This window comes from Semicossyphus pulcher, unplaced genomic scaffold, assembly GCF_022749685.1.
Source record: "Semicossyphus pulcher isolate SPU_LCO1_2020_fin unplaced genomic scaffold, fSemPul1.0.p SCAF_10, whole genome shotgun sequence".
Classification (NCBI taxonomy): Eukaryota; Metazoa; Chordata; class Actinopteri; order Labriformes; family Labridae; genus Semicossyphus; species Semicossyphus pulcher.
This window is the reverse complement of record NW_027211604.1, coordinates 19281784-19299044: the sequence shown is the minus strand read 5'-3', so window position 1 is coordinate 19299044 and position 17261 is coordinate 19281784. Positions and strand designations below refer to the sequence as shown.

General features: G+C 41.3%; 1 protein-coding gene across 1 annotated transcript in view; it reads right to left on the bottom strand.

Annotated features, from left to right (window-relative positions):
- The window catches only part of stk32a (serine/threonine kinase 32A), an 84803-nt gene that overhangs the window by 49543 nt on the left and 17999 nt on the right, over nt 1–17261 (bottom strand). The window contains exon 4 of the mRNA XM_069673738.1: nt 7588–7761. Coding sequence (XP_069529839.1) covers nt 7588–7761 — 174 coding nt within the window. The remainder of the gene's footprint in view (nt 1–7587; nt 7762–17261) is intronic.

Here is a 17261-nt window from a genome sequence, read left to right as displayed (position 1 = left end):
TTTCTGCCAAAGTCTCTCTTCTTTGTCCTACAGGCAGACACGTGAGTTAGATGCACAAGCAGGCAATTAGCGATGTTTTTAGAGCAGACTAGCTGGTAAACATTCTATCATGTTCAGAGCGGAAAACCTCCTCCCGTCGGCTAATCTGCCGCTGCGAGCCGGGTTGATCTGAGGGAGATTTCTCGACAAAGATAATGCTCAATTTTTGAGGTGGAAAAATCGGAGAGCTGGCACCAGCTGGTACCTTAATCTGTATTTATGAAATATGGGTGAATAATTTCTCCCTCCCTCCCTCGCTCCTGGTTCTTCTTTTTCTTCTTCTGCTGGGAAATAAAACATTAACACGCTCCATGAATAAGGAATACCTCACTTGACGACATGACAAAGGCTGGCTATTTCCAGGAGCTGATGGAGAGTAAGAGCAATGACTTTGCCTTCCTTTATGCAATCTGCAGTTTTATCTCTTCATTCCAAGAACCATCCACATGATGACCCAATGAGAGAGCTTTTTCTTTTTCCTCTCACCTTCAATTAACCAGTAAGGTGACTTGAGACTATATTCCCTTTTGGCAGCTTGGCAAAAGGCCTCTAGAGGAGAAGCGGATGAAGGAGCAAATAAATTATTTGAAGCAGAGCTACGTCTTGTGCCTTTTCCCCAGAGAAAAAGAAGTTAGACTGAGGGAGAGAAGAGCATGGGAAAGACATATAAATACTGTAGGTAGAGAAAATAGAGCAAGCGGTAAAGGGGGGGAGATTATGAGGTGAAGGCGATGTATACTGTGCGTGTAAGAGAGAGAGATCATAGCTTTCAAAAGAGAACCTCAGTTGGAATAAGCATGCCGCTGCAACAGCTGGGTCTCATCACGCTTTGATTAATTTAATAAGAAATATGAATCTGAATAAATAGACTGGACAAATCCCACGGAAAGACCAAAAACAAAAATGTGTTAGTCCGTCTCTCAGAGCTTTCCTTCCCCAGCTGGTTCCTGCGTGGCACGCGGTCCCAAAACCTGTCCTTCCAACTGAAGTTGAAAATGCCTCACAAGTAGGGAGTCCTATATTTACCAAAAATACAGTGAGAAGATTCAGCTGGGCACGCTATTCAAACAGCAGGAAATAGTGCGTTTAGAAGGGACTATTTTCGGCAGGGGTTTAATACAAATTAAGCGCGTTTACATTAGCAGGACGGTGTATGTGGCATTGAGACAAAACTGCACACATGAAAGAACATCTCACTCAGTTTGATTTAATGTTAATGGACAAAAATTGAAGTGTATGGTACGTGTGAACTATGCTACAAAGATACTTCTTAGTTTAGTGTTGACATGGTGAAAACAAATTGAATATCTACAGCCCTCATTCTTTAAAATGTAAAAATACTTCGAGTAACATGACCACCTTTCTAAATGTTTTTTTTTGGCCTTTAATGCCTTTATTGATAGAGAGAGGACAGTGGATAGTGTCGGAAACGCGGGAAGAGAGAGTGGGGATGATATGCGGCAAAGGCCGAGGGTGGGAGTCGAACCCGTGGCCACCGCATCGAGGGCTGTAGCCTCTGTATACGGGACATGCAGTTTAACTGCTGAGCTAAACCGGCGCCCCTAGCGTGTTATATGTTAAAATGACTGCTATTCCCCTTTAAAGTTGTAATCTCGAAGGTCTGTTTCGTTCTCTTTGGCGGCACCTATGGAGATAAACATTAATTGCGGGAGCACACTTCCCAAATATCCAGACAGTGTTGTATGTGTGACGTCCACGGTTGGCTCAAGTTGTAACTCTTGATTTACCTCGCTGAAGGTCGCTTTCCTTTTTAGACTGTTTGCCTGTAGTTGTATCTGTAGTCATCGATCTTTTCTTTGTTTGTTCAGCCATAGTAGATTAGTGTTTACTCGCTTGCAGAGACCAGAAAAGCAGCCGCCTAACCTCTCTGGCAGACCAACCACTGCTGGGTGATGGAAAACGCGTCACTAACTGGGCGCTGCTTTTTGTTAATTTTTTCACCCAGTCTGTAATACTGCAAATGCAAAGGCTTTCATCAGTGGGCCATAGGCTCAATCACCATCGTGTTACCTCATTCAGCGATAGATAGTGACTAAACAGACATTTATTTACATGAAAAATTACTTTGAATAATCTTATTCTCAACATATAGTTTAAATACAGAGTATCTGTATCTTGAAATGCGATGCAGCATGTTAATTAATTAAACCAGTGTACCACTACAGCACTGTATATATTTTATGTTTATCCCGCAATTTATGACTCAAAATGACGCCCGTCCAGACTGTTAAAGGTCTGCCTGCATCCGTCCATCATCCATCAATTAGTCCCTTAACCACTTTAATGGGCAGCGTGTTGTCGAAGTGAAATGCTGAGGCTTATTGACTCGTTAAGAGCGTCTGCCGGCTGACATCATTCAGCCTTTCCATTACAAACATTTCAGGAGGCAACATAATGCACCTGAGGGTTCAGCCAGAGATTATTGTTGTTGATGTCAAAGAGGCTGCGGTGAGGCTCTCATACGCACACACTCATACACATGCCTCCCCCTGTCACACACTTGCCATTTATCTTTCCACTTGTTTAGAGAGACTCGCGGAGCCTCTGAGGAGGTCGTCTAATTGAGACTCATTCTGTTGTTAATAATTCAAACTCCTCAGAGAGCCCGGGGTTAAAAACACAGACAAAACAAGCCTGAATAAGGTTCAACCAGATATACGACACCCCTGAGGTCGATCATATTCTGAACATGATGTCTCAAAGTGTCCATACATCTCCTTTCTACAGAATGTACCAGAAGATGACACATCATTTGCGGCTGAATGTAAGGGATGAATTTAAACCTCGTAAGCCACCTTCACTATAAAAATGAGGTAATCAGACCTCTTTCATCATTTTAAAACATGTCGTCATTAAGAAAACAAGCTGTATGCAGGACACACGAGCACAAACTTTTGACATACCTGCACGACCCTGACGGAAATCTGACAAATTCAGTTATGCCAGGCCCTTTTCCTCAGTACCATTGAATTTATCACTTGATAAAAACCCCATCTCATTCACTTAATTGTATAAAAATTTAGGATAGACATCTGGAATTGATTTGTGTCCCGTTATTTTTTTTAGGCTTTTCTATTTAAGTTTCAAAGGTGTTAAATATCCTTCTTTAATTGAGTTCAAAGGGAATATAAACACTTTTTGATATATTTCTTATAAAGACTTGTGAGCGTTTTAATTAAGGTTGGGAGTCGCAGGGTAACTCGCGATACGATACGTGGCCCACGATAATGATAATATAGCGATTCTGTAGTATTGGATATATTGCAGGACAATAACATAATAATAAATTACGTTATCTGATTAACTTATTCAAATTCAAATAACTTTATTTATCCGTTAGGAACGTACACAACAACATACCACACACACATATCACATACAACATTCGTAGAGCAATCAACAGTGTTAAATGAAGCTTTAAAACATAATAAATATGACTCACTGAATAATGCAATCATATGCAATAAATAATATTAAAAGATGTTAAAGTGCATGGACTTAAGAATAAATAATTCAACTGTTCATGAGTCTGATGGATGTGGGCACAAAGCTTGATACGGCTCTCTTAGTCCTACAGGTGATTGATCTGTATCTCAGGCCTGAGGGGAGGTGACTGTGTGTGTGTGTGTGTGGTGTCTGAGGCTATTTGTAATCCTTATAATCTTTGTAATTTAAGAACACAAAATGCCCCTAAAAAGGTGAAGTGCAGGATTAATGTATTTATTCTCTGCAATTTGGTGTCAGTTTTATAGAATTTGACACAAACTGAAATGAAACAATGTACGCGTTTTCAAATCAGGACTTTGGATTTGAAATTGTCTGGTGCATCTCTTAACTTCTTTTCACCCCCTCTGACGTTATCCTGCTGTCAACTTCTTCTTCAGACAATTAATTTTCATTCACGTTACCCTCATTCATATCATACGCGCCACTGCGAGGAGACATGAAGTAGCGATGCGGGGAGTCAAAATGGCAGGGAAATCTGTTTAGAGCAATGTATATTTGTAAATTAAAATATCAATATTTGGCGCCAGCCTATCAATAATTGTATTGCTCGAGTCAGGACGATGACACCCCTAGTTGTAATTCGCTTGTGCTTTAATTTGTTCCCAGGTCTGTCCTTCTGGAAGATCTTTCTGAGTTAAAGCTCCTGTGAGGAGTTTTTCACTGGTTATGAAACAGACTGAAATGAATTCTAATGACTCTATATGTCAGACCATCAGCGACAAGATTGATTATTTCTATATAGTTATTTTTAATGCCTGAAACCGCTGGCAGGGGGGTAGGTGTCAGACAAAGTCTGGCTGCATGCTGCCTTTGCTTACATTTTCCAGGGTAAAAATTTAAAGTGAGTGATACATACGACTGTTAAAGAAAGCATGAGATTTTTTGTTAAAAACCACCACTTAAGCATGTACAGGGCAAAATCAGCAAAGAGATAAGAGGTATGGCTTTGTCCACAGAGGGCGCCAAAATCAACACAAACTGAAAGCTCCTCACAGGAGCTTTAACTAAAGCTAAATGAATAGATGACACCAACCATCATATTGAAACAAACTACTCCCGTACATATTCTGTCATAGCCATGATCAAACTTATAAATAACATAATTACTGAATCTTCATCTCGCATGCAATTAATGTCATTATCGTCATTACTCCCCTCATTATCATCAAAATCATCAAAGACCAGCGGAAGAAGAATGTGTACATCCCGCAGTAACACACGCGCACACAGGTGCATACACACAGCACATCACTCGCTGTACCTCAGACGTCACGTCCACATCTGAGCGAGGAAATTATAGATTCAATTTCCATAGAGACGAGCTGAGAGTTACTTTCAGCTCCTCTTCCTATCTGAAACTAATGAATGCAGATTGAAAAGATGTTGATTCCATCTAAACAAACGCCCCCAACACCTGCGCATCACTCGGCAAGTCTGTCCTCTCGAGCGCTGAAATAGAAAACATGATTTAAATATTCATCTCCCTCAATGGACGGAATGAATAAGAAAATTAATAATTCCTCCCATTTATTTCTCTCACTCTCTCTCTCTTTTCTGTGGACAAGAGCAAGTGGTCCGCTTTATGTTAAATGGCGTAATTTGTTATCTGGGGGTGTTGATAAATGAGTGTTCTCTGCTGCGGTGATGTTTCCTATTAGTCATGATCTGAGGAGGCCTCTCTTTCTATGTTTACCTCTTAGCTCATTCACCAGAGTGGAGGAGTTAGTCAAAGCCAGTGGATGGAATATGGACATGAAAAGTCAAAGCACTACCCAGGCACTACTCAAGTCACCCATGCCAAAAATTAACGCATGTCCAGAACAGTCTTTAAAAGACATTATGTTGAGTTTTGGTATCCTGTGATGGTGTAAGTACGTGTTTCTGTATCTAAAGTCCTCTTACAAATGATGTTCACACAATTACTTGTAATTGTAATTGTCTTGTAATAAGCCTTTCAAAAAAAGCTAATCAGTGTATTTCATTATTTTTTTCTCTGGCTCTATGCTCCTGTTAACTAAGCGTGATTAATGATTTTGTCCAGGCACCACCAAGCACTTGATTAAGGTTAAAAAGGCCGTGGTCTTGGCTTAATTTAGGAAAAAGCCATTATCATTCCTTAACCTTACCAAGTGGTTCAGTGGCCTCAAACTACTCTAAACTATCATAGGAATAATGGTCATCATAAATAATAGCCATTGCCAACAAAGAGAAATAATAAAAGCCACTTGAACCCTTCTTCAGTGGCTCACACGGTGAATAATAAGGTATTATTTCACAGCCAAAATTCCTATCAGTATGTTGTACTCAGCATCACGTTATATTCCAAGAAGGGCTGTAAGACTTTTAATCTGAAACATCTGCAGAGATGATTGACATGTATTGACTGTAGCTTAACATAGATTGAGAAAAACAAGTTGCAAGACTTAAAATAATCAACGAAGGAAAACTGTCACAGAGTTATAGAAAACTAACTCCATACATTCTGCTTCATTCAAGACCAGCTCCAGTCACGTTTTAAGACGTATAAAATGCTCCACATGAAATAAAAAATTGTGTCTGATAGGTTTATTCTGCCAAATACTTTAGTAAGCTAAATCCTCCTAAGGCATTTCCATCTCCTTCTTCCTCATGAAAAATTCCTGAATCTGCATAGTCCCCGCCCACTATGCACATTTCCAACCGTCCCCTCTGTCGTGAAAACAAAACACGTCTCTTGTTGAAACTTAGCGAGCTTGAAATGTAGAAATTAGCAGCAGTAACGTCAATGTTAGTAGTCAGTAGTGAGTTTGCAAAAATTACAATGACGGTTACAGCTCGCTGCACATTATGATATGCATAGCGTCACCCCGTCCTTTTACGGGATTGGCTCCTTAGGTTTGTGACGTCTCAAACCTGCCAATCTGAAAACATGTTGTTCAGCCTGTCCTTGGTACACTGCAGTTTAAAAGCAGACAGACCCAGCCATGTCTTGTAGCACATGAAGAACACCACATGGAGATGTTTACAAGGTTAAACACTTGATCTAAACAAGAAGAACAAGGAAAAATTCTCGGATATGTCTGTTTAAAAAGAAAGGCCTATTTTTTTCTGAATGTAACTTGGCATATTACAGTAAATACATATGTTACACTAGCCAGCAATCCTGGTCAAGGTGTTGTGCTTTGTGCAACAACCCACCCTGATAATCTACGTTCGATTTGTGTAAAATATAACAATGACACACTTGAAGGATTGGAGTGAGAATGTTTCCTCCAAAATGTATTCGGCAAATAAAAAAATAAACCGAGAGTTGCTCTAGTTGTGTATCTAATCTGCATTGTCCTCATATGAAATAGGGTTCTTTTGTCGTGTGTTTGCAGTAAGGAAGTCTCAGCGGGTAAACGCCTTAAAAAAAGAGGGACATTTTTTAACTTTTAGCTAACTCAATATATAAAATGAATTTTGGCAGCATCACTGGCTGTAACAGGATATCCAAAGCCCTTCGAGTCCCTTCAAGAACTTAAAATAATAATATTGGGCTGCGGCCATGTCTTTCTTGGCTGAGCGAGTCTGTGGCGCTGCCATAGCAGCAGCTATTTCTGCCTAAAAAGCACTTAACCTGCATTCTACAAATTAAGTGAGGTATCGACACAGCAGCGTAGACAGAAGTGGTGCATTTCATGTTGGCCGTAGTCTGCAGCTCCGGCTAAACTGTTGTGTCAGGTGTGACCTTGATGTCAAGACAGCTTGACCTTTCTGCACAGTGGAGGAGCAGTCATATTAGAAATTATTATTAAAGTGGACAGCCAAGGAGAAAAGAACACTGGGGTACTTAATGCTGAAATTGTGATGCTGGGAAAACAAGGTAGAGAGACAGAAGGGGGGCAAGTACTGTATCAGGAAGAGGCAACCAGTCAGAGGATTTCTCTCTTGATGTTTGTGTTGATAGAGGAAGCAGCAAACCAGTCTCTGCATTAAAACTACAACTAAATAATTTTCCAAAAGGGTTTAGAGGAAGGAAAATAAGAGAAAACGCCTCACCTGTGAATGATACGCTTGCTGCGAAGGTATCCCAATGCCAGGGCCAGCTCACAGACGTAGAGTTTCACGGTGCTCTCTGAGAAGTGGACGTTCTGCTGGAGGTGATAGCGCAGGTCTCCTCCCAAGAGCAGGTCCACCACCATAAACATGTCCTCCTCATCCTGGAAGGAATACCTGCAGGGGGGAAGGAAGTCGTGAGTCAAGAGTGACGATTCAAGAGGGACAGCAAAAAGTGGCAAGGATACAGGGTGGAGGAATATGGAATCGGAAAAGAGGATGGGATGGAAATGGGTAGATGAATATCAGGGGTGGAAGAAAGAAAGAGACTTAAAACAGGAAACAGAAAAGAGCGAGAAAATGACAGCGGTGACAGAAATAATGAGGAATGATATAGTCAACAGAGAGCGAGGTTTGAAGGGAAGGTACATATGGAGATACAGAAGTAATAGGAGAAGGGAAATAAGAGGTGAGAAAGTGACAAGACAGCCACAACTAAGAGTCACATATTTACCAAAAAAAGTGTACAAGAAGAGTTCCCAAAAGGTAAAAATAGCACACAGTCATCTTTGTTTTGAGACGGGGGAACCCATGCTGGAAGACTTTGTGATGTCTAAGTAAACAGATTTTTTCCCTTAACTCTCTGGATTACTGCAACGTTAAAGATACAACAATTCATCAGCAATGAAACAGGATGACAAGTGCAAATTGAGTTCATGTCAAGCTCGTGCTCCTCTGGCAAATCAGCCTTCAGAAAACCTCAGTACAAAAGGTTTGACAAGAACGAACTGTTCACCCAAATTACTCATCAGTGTTTCAACCTTGTGAACTCCCCGAGTCTCTGAGGGTAGATGCTGCTCCGGTCTGTGGGACTTAATGCCAGACATATAGGCTGAGTCGTGCCAGAGGCAACGCTCATTATCCTGCTTTCGAGGCACACAAGCTATGACAGTCCTTTATTATCTGGTACACAAGTTACTATGATAGTTAGGAGACAGGTGAGACAGGTAACATTGTGTCCCTATTTGAACATATTTGGACAGCTTAAGAAAGATATTGCAAATTTCCTTTCTATGTTTAGATCTGCAGAGACTCACTTGAACTAACCTCAAATAATTTATATTCTTAGAATCTGTTCAACCTTAACTATAAGCTATATAACAACCTCTACTATAAGAAATTATAAGTGTATTCGAAGTGTGTTGCTCAATAAATCAATGATCCGAGACAATACTGAATCTAGAAAAACAGGAAAATAATAATTGATAAACGTTTTGGAATACAGTCATTAAGAAATATAGCGTAACATAACATAATGACATTTTAAACTTTAAAGTGATCATCCAATATGATGACTCACAAGACAGAAGGCTTAGCTTTCTGTAACAAAAGGAATAATTGCTCCAGCTATAATGGTATTTAAATGATGATGCAAACAGTGATCCCCCACAGCCAGTCTGAAGCCACCTGCGGGAGGTCTGATTCAATAAAGTTCTATGAAGTAAGGTTCTTACTAGTAATACACCTGACATTTGGGACTGCTGTGGCTCAGTGGGGCGGCTTTGGCTCAGTGGTAGAAAAAGAAGACTCACTTTATTAATCCCAGAGGGGAAATTCAATTTCAGTTTTTTCACTCTGTTTTTACAAACATGCTACACATACATAGGCCCGAAATACAGGAGTTATGCACAAACAGGACCCTGTGCACAATGTCCTCAGTGTGAGGGGGCTGCACATGTACATGCGCCTCGAGCAGTTGGGAGAATTCGGTGCCCAGGAAAGGAACTAGCACCTCTCCAGCTACCAGCCCCAATTCCATGCCTGGTCTGTACCGGGACTTGAACTGGTCACCCTCCGGTTCCCAAGCCAGGTCCCTACAGACTGAGCTACTGTCTTCCCCAGAGTCAGTCATCTCTCAATCGGAAGGTTGGGGGTTCGATCCCTGACTGCTACAGTCGCATGTCCAAGTGTCCTTGGGCAAGACACTGAACCCCAAAATGCTCCCCGCCTTCAGTATATGAATGGGCATAGATCCTGATAGGATTTTGGCGCTAAGGCCTTTGCCATCAGTGAGTGTGAAAGGGTGTATAGTGTCAAAGCGCTTTGAGTGGTCGGAAGAAAAGCAGTACAGTCCATTTACCATTTGTATTAGTAAGGATTTAATCAGTGCAAGTTGGAGACAGAAGAAGGACAGAACTTTGCACTGGGCACTAAAAGAAATAAATCAATAAAAAACTATGTTGATTACAAGAGGACAACAAATATTAGAAAGCGAGTAGGGTGCTGATGATGGTGTTCAGAAGTTGATTTTGAAATAAGATGATAGCTAAGAAATATCAGTATATCGTCTGCATACCAGTGTTTAAAATTCTGGGCACCATCCTCGCCATTGTTGCATCTGTTGCTCTCTGGTTTCCACAGCCAAAATGAGGGCAGTCAGCACAGAGAAAACATAATCTCTGTTGTGATTACTTTAGTGATCAACAAACAGATTATCCTGGATGTTTTTGGGATGTGAATGTGCACAGTGTTCTTGAGTATTTGTATGTCCTCTATCCCGTCAACATTGGCTGTATGCAAATGTTCAATTATTGAGCTTATTCACTCAGCAATACTGTCTGTTCAGCAGGCTTCCTGCCCTGGTTCTATCACTCTTTAGTTAACTGGCTTTCCATCTGAACCTCGAGTGTCTTGCCATTTCATTAGAGCAGACCATTACATCTATTAAATGTTCCTTATGTTAGTGTGTAGTCCAAAGATTTGGCAGGGGAAACCAAACTGTCTGCTTAGAAGAGGCACAAGATCCTTCCATTCCTGAATCAGGAACATTTGAAAGCTGTTTTATTGTCTGTATTCAGTGGTATGCTCTTATTTTGGTGTTAGTGGTGAATGGTCTTTTCGTGCCTCAGTTCTGGGAAGTCCCGGGCAGCAATGCTACGTGTGGTCATCCATCTATTTACCCATCCATCAAGCACTGTCATGCACAGTGAGCCTGTACCAGCATGCTACTCACTGCATCACCATTTAAAAAGCTGTTGCACAAATCATCATTGATTTTACATGCGGCATGTCCCTATGGGCCAACACTTTTTCTCTCCCTCCTCTAAACGATGAGCTAATTAGTTTCTCTCCCAAAAGAAGCTAATTTATGCAAAAATAATATTTAAAACGTTGCAGCAGCCAACATTTCCCAGCTCGCCTAAAGCAGTTCTCTGCATGCAACACAACATCCTACATCTGCAAGTTCGGATCTGTCACAAAATGTTGGAACGCTGCTGTCCCTCTTAAGTCCTTCAGCTTAGTCCTGATCTAAAATACGCTTCAATTTTCACTGAACACCAGGGCATTTATTTTTCAGTCGACTAAGGTGGATTCTTCCCTGTAATGACCATAATCTTGGCTCGGGTTCAACCTTCAGTGACCAAGGGTACTTTTCTGCCACGTTGGTGAACTCCCTTCCTCGCGGCCCTTCTCCAATAAACTGGAGGTGGTGCTTTTCTTGCGGTGGATGGATGGGCATTGATTGAGCTGACTCAAATCTGTCTGCGAAGGCTCAGATAATGCTGAGACCACTTAACATCTGATTGCCAAAGGCTTCCGAGTGTGGAAAGACTATCTGTTAGACGCACACACGTTTGCCAAAGTCACAAAGGGGTGCATGAAGATACACTTGCGCACACACCCAAACATAATACTGCCCTTCTTCCTTTTCAGCTCCATGTTGAGCAGGAAGGAAGGAAAATGCATGCACCAATAAATATTATGATGTATTATTATAAAAATACTTAAAGTGGCAAAAATCAAAACGGCATCTTGAATTTCAATGAGTCACTGCATCCTAAACACAGATGCACCCAGACAGCACATCAACAAACAGTTTGGGTGTAGAAAAGAAATGAGAGGAGGCCAGCCCTCCCCACTTAAAGAGTATAATACAGTACAGCTGAATGGATGGGACCAGCTGCAATGCTATCAATCTCTCAGACAAGCTGCAGTGACTTGGCCACGCCTGCGGACAAAGAGGACCTCCAAAGTTTTTGGCAAAGTTTGTATTTGTCTGTGTGTGACATAAGGGAGGGAAGAGAATAATGGGATGGTACTTATTTTTTGTTTTGTTCAGGGTAGAATACATATTTACAGGAGGATTATTGACGGTACAAAGCTCAGGATCTAAGTCATAATGTGTTGTATAATCTGCAGTTCTCAGGTAGTGTTCAATACAGAGAGAAACAAGGGAATGCAAACAAAACCCAAACATAACATTCAAAGCTTAATATTGTGTAAGTTCCCCATTTGCCGCCAAAACAGCCCTGACCCGTCGAGGCATGGACTCCACGAGACCTCTGAATGTGTGCTGAGGTATCTGGCACCAAGACATTAGCAGCAGATCCTTTAACTCCTGTAAGTTGCGAGGTGTGGCCTCCATGGATCGGATTTGTTTGTCCAGCACATCCCACAGATGCTCGATTGGATTGAGATCTGGGGACTTTGGAGGCCACGTCAACACCTTGAACTTGTCGTGTTCCTCAAACCATTCCTGAACCATTTCGTGGCAGGGCGCATTAACCTGCTGAAAGAGGCCACTGCCATTAGGGAATACTTCCATGAAGGGGTTTACTTGGTCTGAAATAATGTTAAGGTAGGTGGTACGTGTCAAAGTAACATCAACATGAATGGCAGGACTCAAGGTTTTACCCAAAGCATCACACTGCCTCCGCTGGCTTGCCTTCTTCCCATCCTGGTGCCATGTCTTCTCCAGGTAAGCGACGCACGCACCCGGCCATCCACATGATGTAAAAGAAAAGGTGATCCATCAGACCAGGCCACCTTCTTCGATTGCTCTGTGGTCCAGTTCTGATGCTCACATGCCCATTGTAGCCGCTTTCAGCGGTGGACAGGGGCCAGCATGGGCATCCTGAGTCGTCTGCGGTTACGCAGCCCCATACACCACAAACTGTCATGCCCTGTGTGTTCTGGCACCTTTCTATCAGAACCAGCATGAACTTTTCCAGCAATTTAAGCTACAATAGCTCTTCTGTTGGATTGGGTCAGCCTTTGTAAATATACAATAGACTGAAGACTGAAAAAGACAGTCTTTTGAATGTATGAGGAAAACTTTCAGTCTGTGAGGGGATTGGCTTCAAAGTTTCAGCCTCATATACTGCAAAACTCATATACAGCAGCGTCATTCTTTAATTATTCAAAGTGACAGACATCAACATTTGAGAAAAAATGAATGCTAGAGCCTTATTAATATGGCAACAAAATCACTTAAAAGGGACATATTCTGAGAAGTGGGATTCCCACGGAGAGTCTACAAAGACCTGAATCAGAAGAAAATCAAAGTTCCAGCTGCTTCCATTAGATGTGAGGGGGAGATAACTGAGGCGACAGAGTGGATCAATGTGTGTGTTTGTGTGTGTGCATGGAAATGAGGGAGGGAGAGTGTGGTGGAAAATGATATGATACTGGCACTGAGAGGGGAAGCAGAGATCAAACGGGCCTCATATTAACGTCACATTCTCTTTAATATGAAAGGAATTCTTCACTTTGAGACAAGATTTGTAGTTATTGGGACCAAATCTCGACTTTCTGAAGAATAAGGGAGACTTGGTATTAATTTGAAGCTTTCATTTCAGGACAGACGGATTGTAAATGCTTGTTTGACCTCTAGACAGTGTGTAAGATGACTCCAAACTTGATGGCCAAAAACAAGGGGAGCTGAAAACTGTAAACCAAGACATGAAAACAAGCTTTCAGTTGTTTAAAGACAGCAGCTGTTTTCTGGACGGACTCCATTTTAATAATTTGATTACTTTCTTTGTCTCTCTGTCCTTGCCTCTCTCTCCTTTACGCTGCCTTAGTCAATCTCTACCCTCTGTCTCTGTCACACACACGTGGAGTGTAAATACCTCTAACCCAGCAGCAGAAGTAAAGGCGGTAAATAATCCAAGAGGCTGCTGTCACAAGCATTTAGGAGACACAAGCTGGACTTTAATTGCTCTTTTTCTTGGCAGACCAACACTGGCTTCACTCACAGGAAAACGGCAGATTATTTATTTATTTCATTGCTATAGTGTGTAATGTATAGAGACAATTTCAGTAACTTTTTCCACATTTTAATAACATACTTTATCCTTTTAATCTTGATATTTACATTTAGTTTCAACTACTTCCACTTCCAACTTTGTCTTTTATCATGAACTACTTATTTGATTAGTTTATTTCTCAGTTATTAGTATTAACTTATTAATTTTAAACTTTAAAGATGTTATCTCGAAGATTTTATTTTTGTTCTTGTTGGCCCCCGATTTAACCAGACGTCCACGGTTGGCTCCGGTTGTAACTCTTGATTTTCCTCGCTGATGGTCGCTTTCCTTTCTAGACTGTTTGACTTCTGACATCTGAGCGTTGAATTTGTTTCTTTTTCACTTATTTTTGAAGTTGTATCTGTAGTCATCGATCTTTTCCGTGTTTGGTCAGCCATAGTAGATTACTGTTTACTTGCAACACTTGCAGAGACCGGAAAAGCAGCCGCTTAGCTCCGCCTACCCTCTCTGGCAGACCAACCACTGCTGGCTGATGGAAAACGCGTCACTAACTGGGCGCCGCTTGTGATTTTTTCCGCAAACAGCCAGTCTGTAATACTGCAAATGCAAAGGCTTTCATCAGTGGGCCATAGGCTCAATCACCATTGTATTACCTCATTCGGCGATAGATAGTGACTTAACAGACATTTACTTACATGAAAATCTTTGAGATTATTATTTTAAGTTTTATTATAACTTAATTTTAATTACCAGTGGTTGTTTTCCAATTGGTTTACTTTTTTTTGGCCTTTTATGCCTTTATTAAAGAGGGGGTATTATGCTGTTTCACATTTTAAGACATAAATACAATGTTACAACGTTGGATGTCCAGACTAAACGTGGGTTTCAAATCTGTAGGTAAAAGTATGTCTGAGTAATCCTCAGGCTTCTCAGCTCAGTCTGCAGGCTGCTGTGAACACCAGGTTTCACACAGTTTTTTCTAGAGAGCTAGCCAATCAGCAGAAAGTGGGCTTGTAGGGGCGGGGTTTCTTAAAGGAACAGAGCTGACTGAGTCGTTTCAGGCAGAGGCTGTATGAAGACCTGTACAGAGCACCAGTGAGAGTTTTTTTTACTCTAAATTATGCTAAGCTACTCAACAGGTATCACAGAGTGAAATATGAAGCTTTAAATGAGCATCATATCACCCCTTTAAGAGAGAGAGGACAGTGGATCGTCTGAAATGGGAGAAGATAGGGTGGGGATGATACTAGGCAAAGGGTCGAAGGTGGGAGTCGAACCTAAATTTTAATGTCTTTCTACTTTGTGGGTTAAAAACTGTAAAGTTTCTGTCGACCAAACTAGTGGAGGTGATAATCCTCAGCCTTGTTTTTGATCATTTTGCTAGCATCGTGTGCTAAATGCTTGTCATTGCCAAAAGATGACAAAACATCCCTTTTCAGCCAAGATCATCATCTGCTCTACTTCACTCATTACTTTCTGTGCACAGCAGGATTCACACTTTACAAAGCCACCTGTCACTCTGCTATAACAAAAGACATGTCATACCTTCTTATCAACTTGGAAGAGAAATGCAATTTACCATAACTTTCTAATACATAACTACTGGACAGATTGCTGTGTCGGGGTTAAGGAAGGGACAACAAGTCCATCAAGTCAATCGATAGCACACTTGAGTCCTCCACTAAACCAGTCTAATGGAGTAGAAAACCAGCTCTCATGCTTGGCTGACGTTTCCGTGTTTTCTGTCCCACAAGTCTTTGCACCAGAAAGAAAGCCAAGGTGGTAAAAGCTGGTGGGGCTCAGCCGTCATTCTCGGGGGGAAGTTTTTCTTGTCTGATGAGCAAAGAAGACTGAGTGACTTACAGTTATCTCTCACATGGATGCTCGGGAACAAAGCGGCCATTAAGAGGGTCAACAGCCTGGCACGCAGCACACTATGATACTGTTAGGTACAGACACATGCGGACATGCTTACTGCCACGATGCAGCCTGTTGGATGAGCAAATTACCTGTTTTAAAATCGGATGACAGCTGCTGAAACTTCTTTATTTAAGTCTTTAAAAGTTCAAACCACAGGCCTCTGCAGACAAGTACACACATACTGTACGTCGAGTATTTAGTTCCACTGCTTCAGTGCTTATCTAGCTGCATACATTACATGCATATTATTGCACTTAATACAAATGTGTTGTGCTATACATTCTGCGTGTGAGGTATTATAGCTGCAAATCAACATCACCCGTCTGGGACCGACTGACCCGCTGCTAACTGAGCTTTTTATTTTAAGCTATTTCAGCGATACTTGGTGCGTAAATTGGTCTCCTGTGACAATTAATGCTCTATTTATTCTAAAAACAAATGCCCTCTCTCTCTCTCTCGCTCTCCCCCCCCCTCTCTCTGACATGGCACTGTAGTACTCTGAAGGTGTTTGAATATGAATGAAGTCTCCTCTGGCCTGCTGCCACTGCTGTCAAACTGAATCAGAAATGGTACTCATTAAGTTGTTCGTCGCAGGTAGGGGTCAGAAAAGTCAGTGAAGTTATCATTAATATGATAACATACACTATATCTGTATGACTAATATGCTGAAATGGAATTAAAATCAGTCTTTTGCAATAGCTTGTCCTGAATAATACATTTTACGTATGGTAGAAGGAGGTGGAGGTGTGGTAGAAAAAATAGTGCTTATCGCTTCTTACAGTAAGTATGTACCAGTTATCAATTAACAACACATGGTATCATTCTAGTTTATACTGCAATATGGACATGTGCATCAAATATAGGTAAATAATATCAACATGCATAATGTTATCTTTTTTTTCAGGCTTTTTTGAGGACTCTATGAGCTGTGCTTTATGTTAATACTAGCAGTTTACATTAACTTTCAAGACCCTTAGGCATGCCCATGGCTATAGTCTGACGACGAAATAACCGGGTGTGTCAGGTTTAGCCAGTCGTCAGCGATAAACGACTTCCAGTCAAGACTTCCTTTTCCACGTGCTGCATTGTTTACAGAAAAAGAACCAGTTTTTCTTGTGATTTACTTTAATTAACGGGTCTTAAGTTTGCCGAAATTTCAACATCATGATGCAGATCAGTATAAATGAAGCTTTGTCAGGTCTGTCCTCAAGCGAAGAAGAAAACCTTTAATATGCTTGTTTGTTGAACGGAGGTTGGATCGAACATTTCAGATGCATTCGAGGAAGTCGGGAAATCTGAATGCTGAACGGCTTCTGTGGCACAGTGTCAAGGGAATTTGTCTCAAGTTGAATTTTTGATCTAGAACAGATTGTTAGCTGAACTTGCTGCAGATGTCTGTTAATAGAGATTAATAAGAAGGTAAATCGTTGTCAGATGACGCTGATGGGAGCCGGGATGTCATTATGGCGCATTATGTTCCGCCTGCTTTTGCTCTCCACAGGGACTGTTTTTCCTGCATACGCCGCAGCCTGCTAATACGTGATTGGTCAATATTACTCGCACTACAAGCGTAGTACAAACGGAAACCCTAAAATCCCTAAAATCAACATCCCTGTCTACAGATTTCTATGTAGAATCTGTGAATAGATCTTACCTCCTGAGTAATAGCATATGGTGGGAGGAGGTGGAGGTGTGGTAGGAAAAATA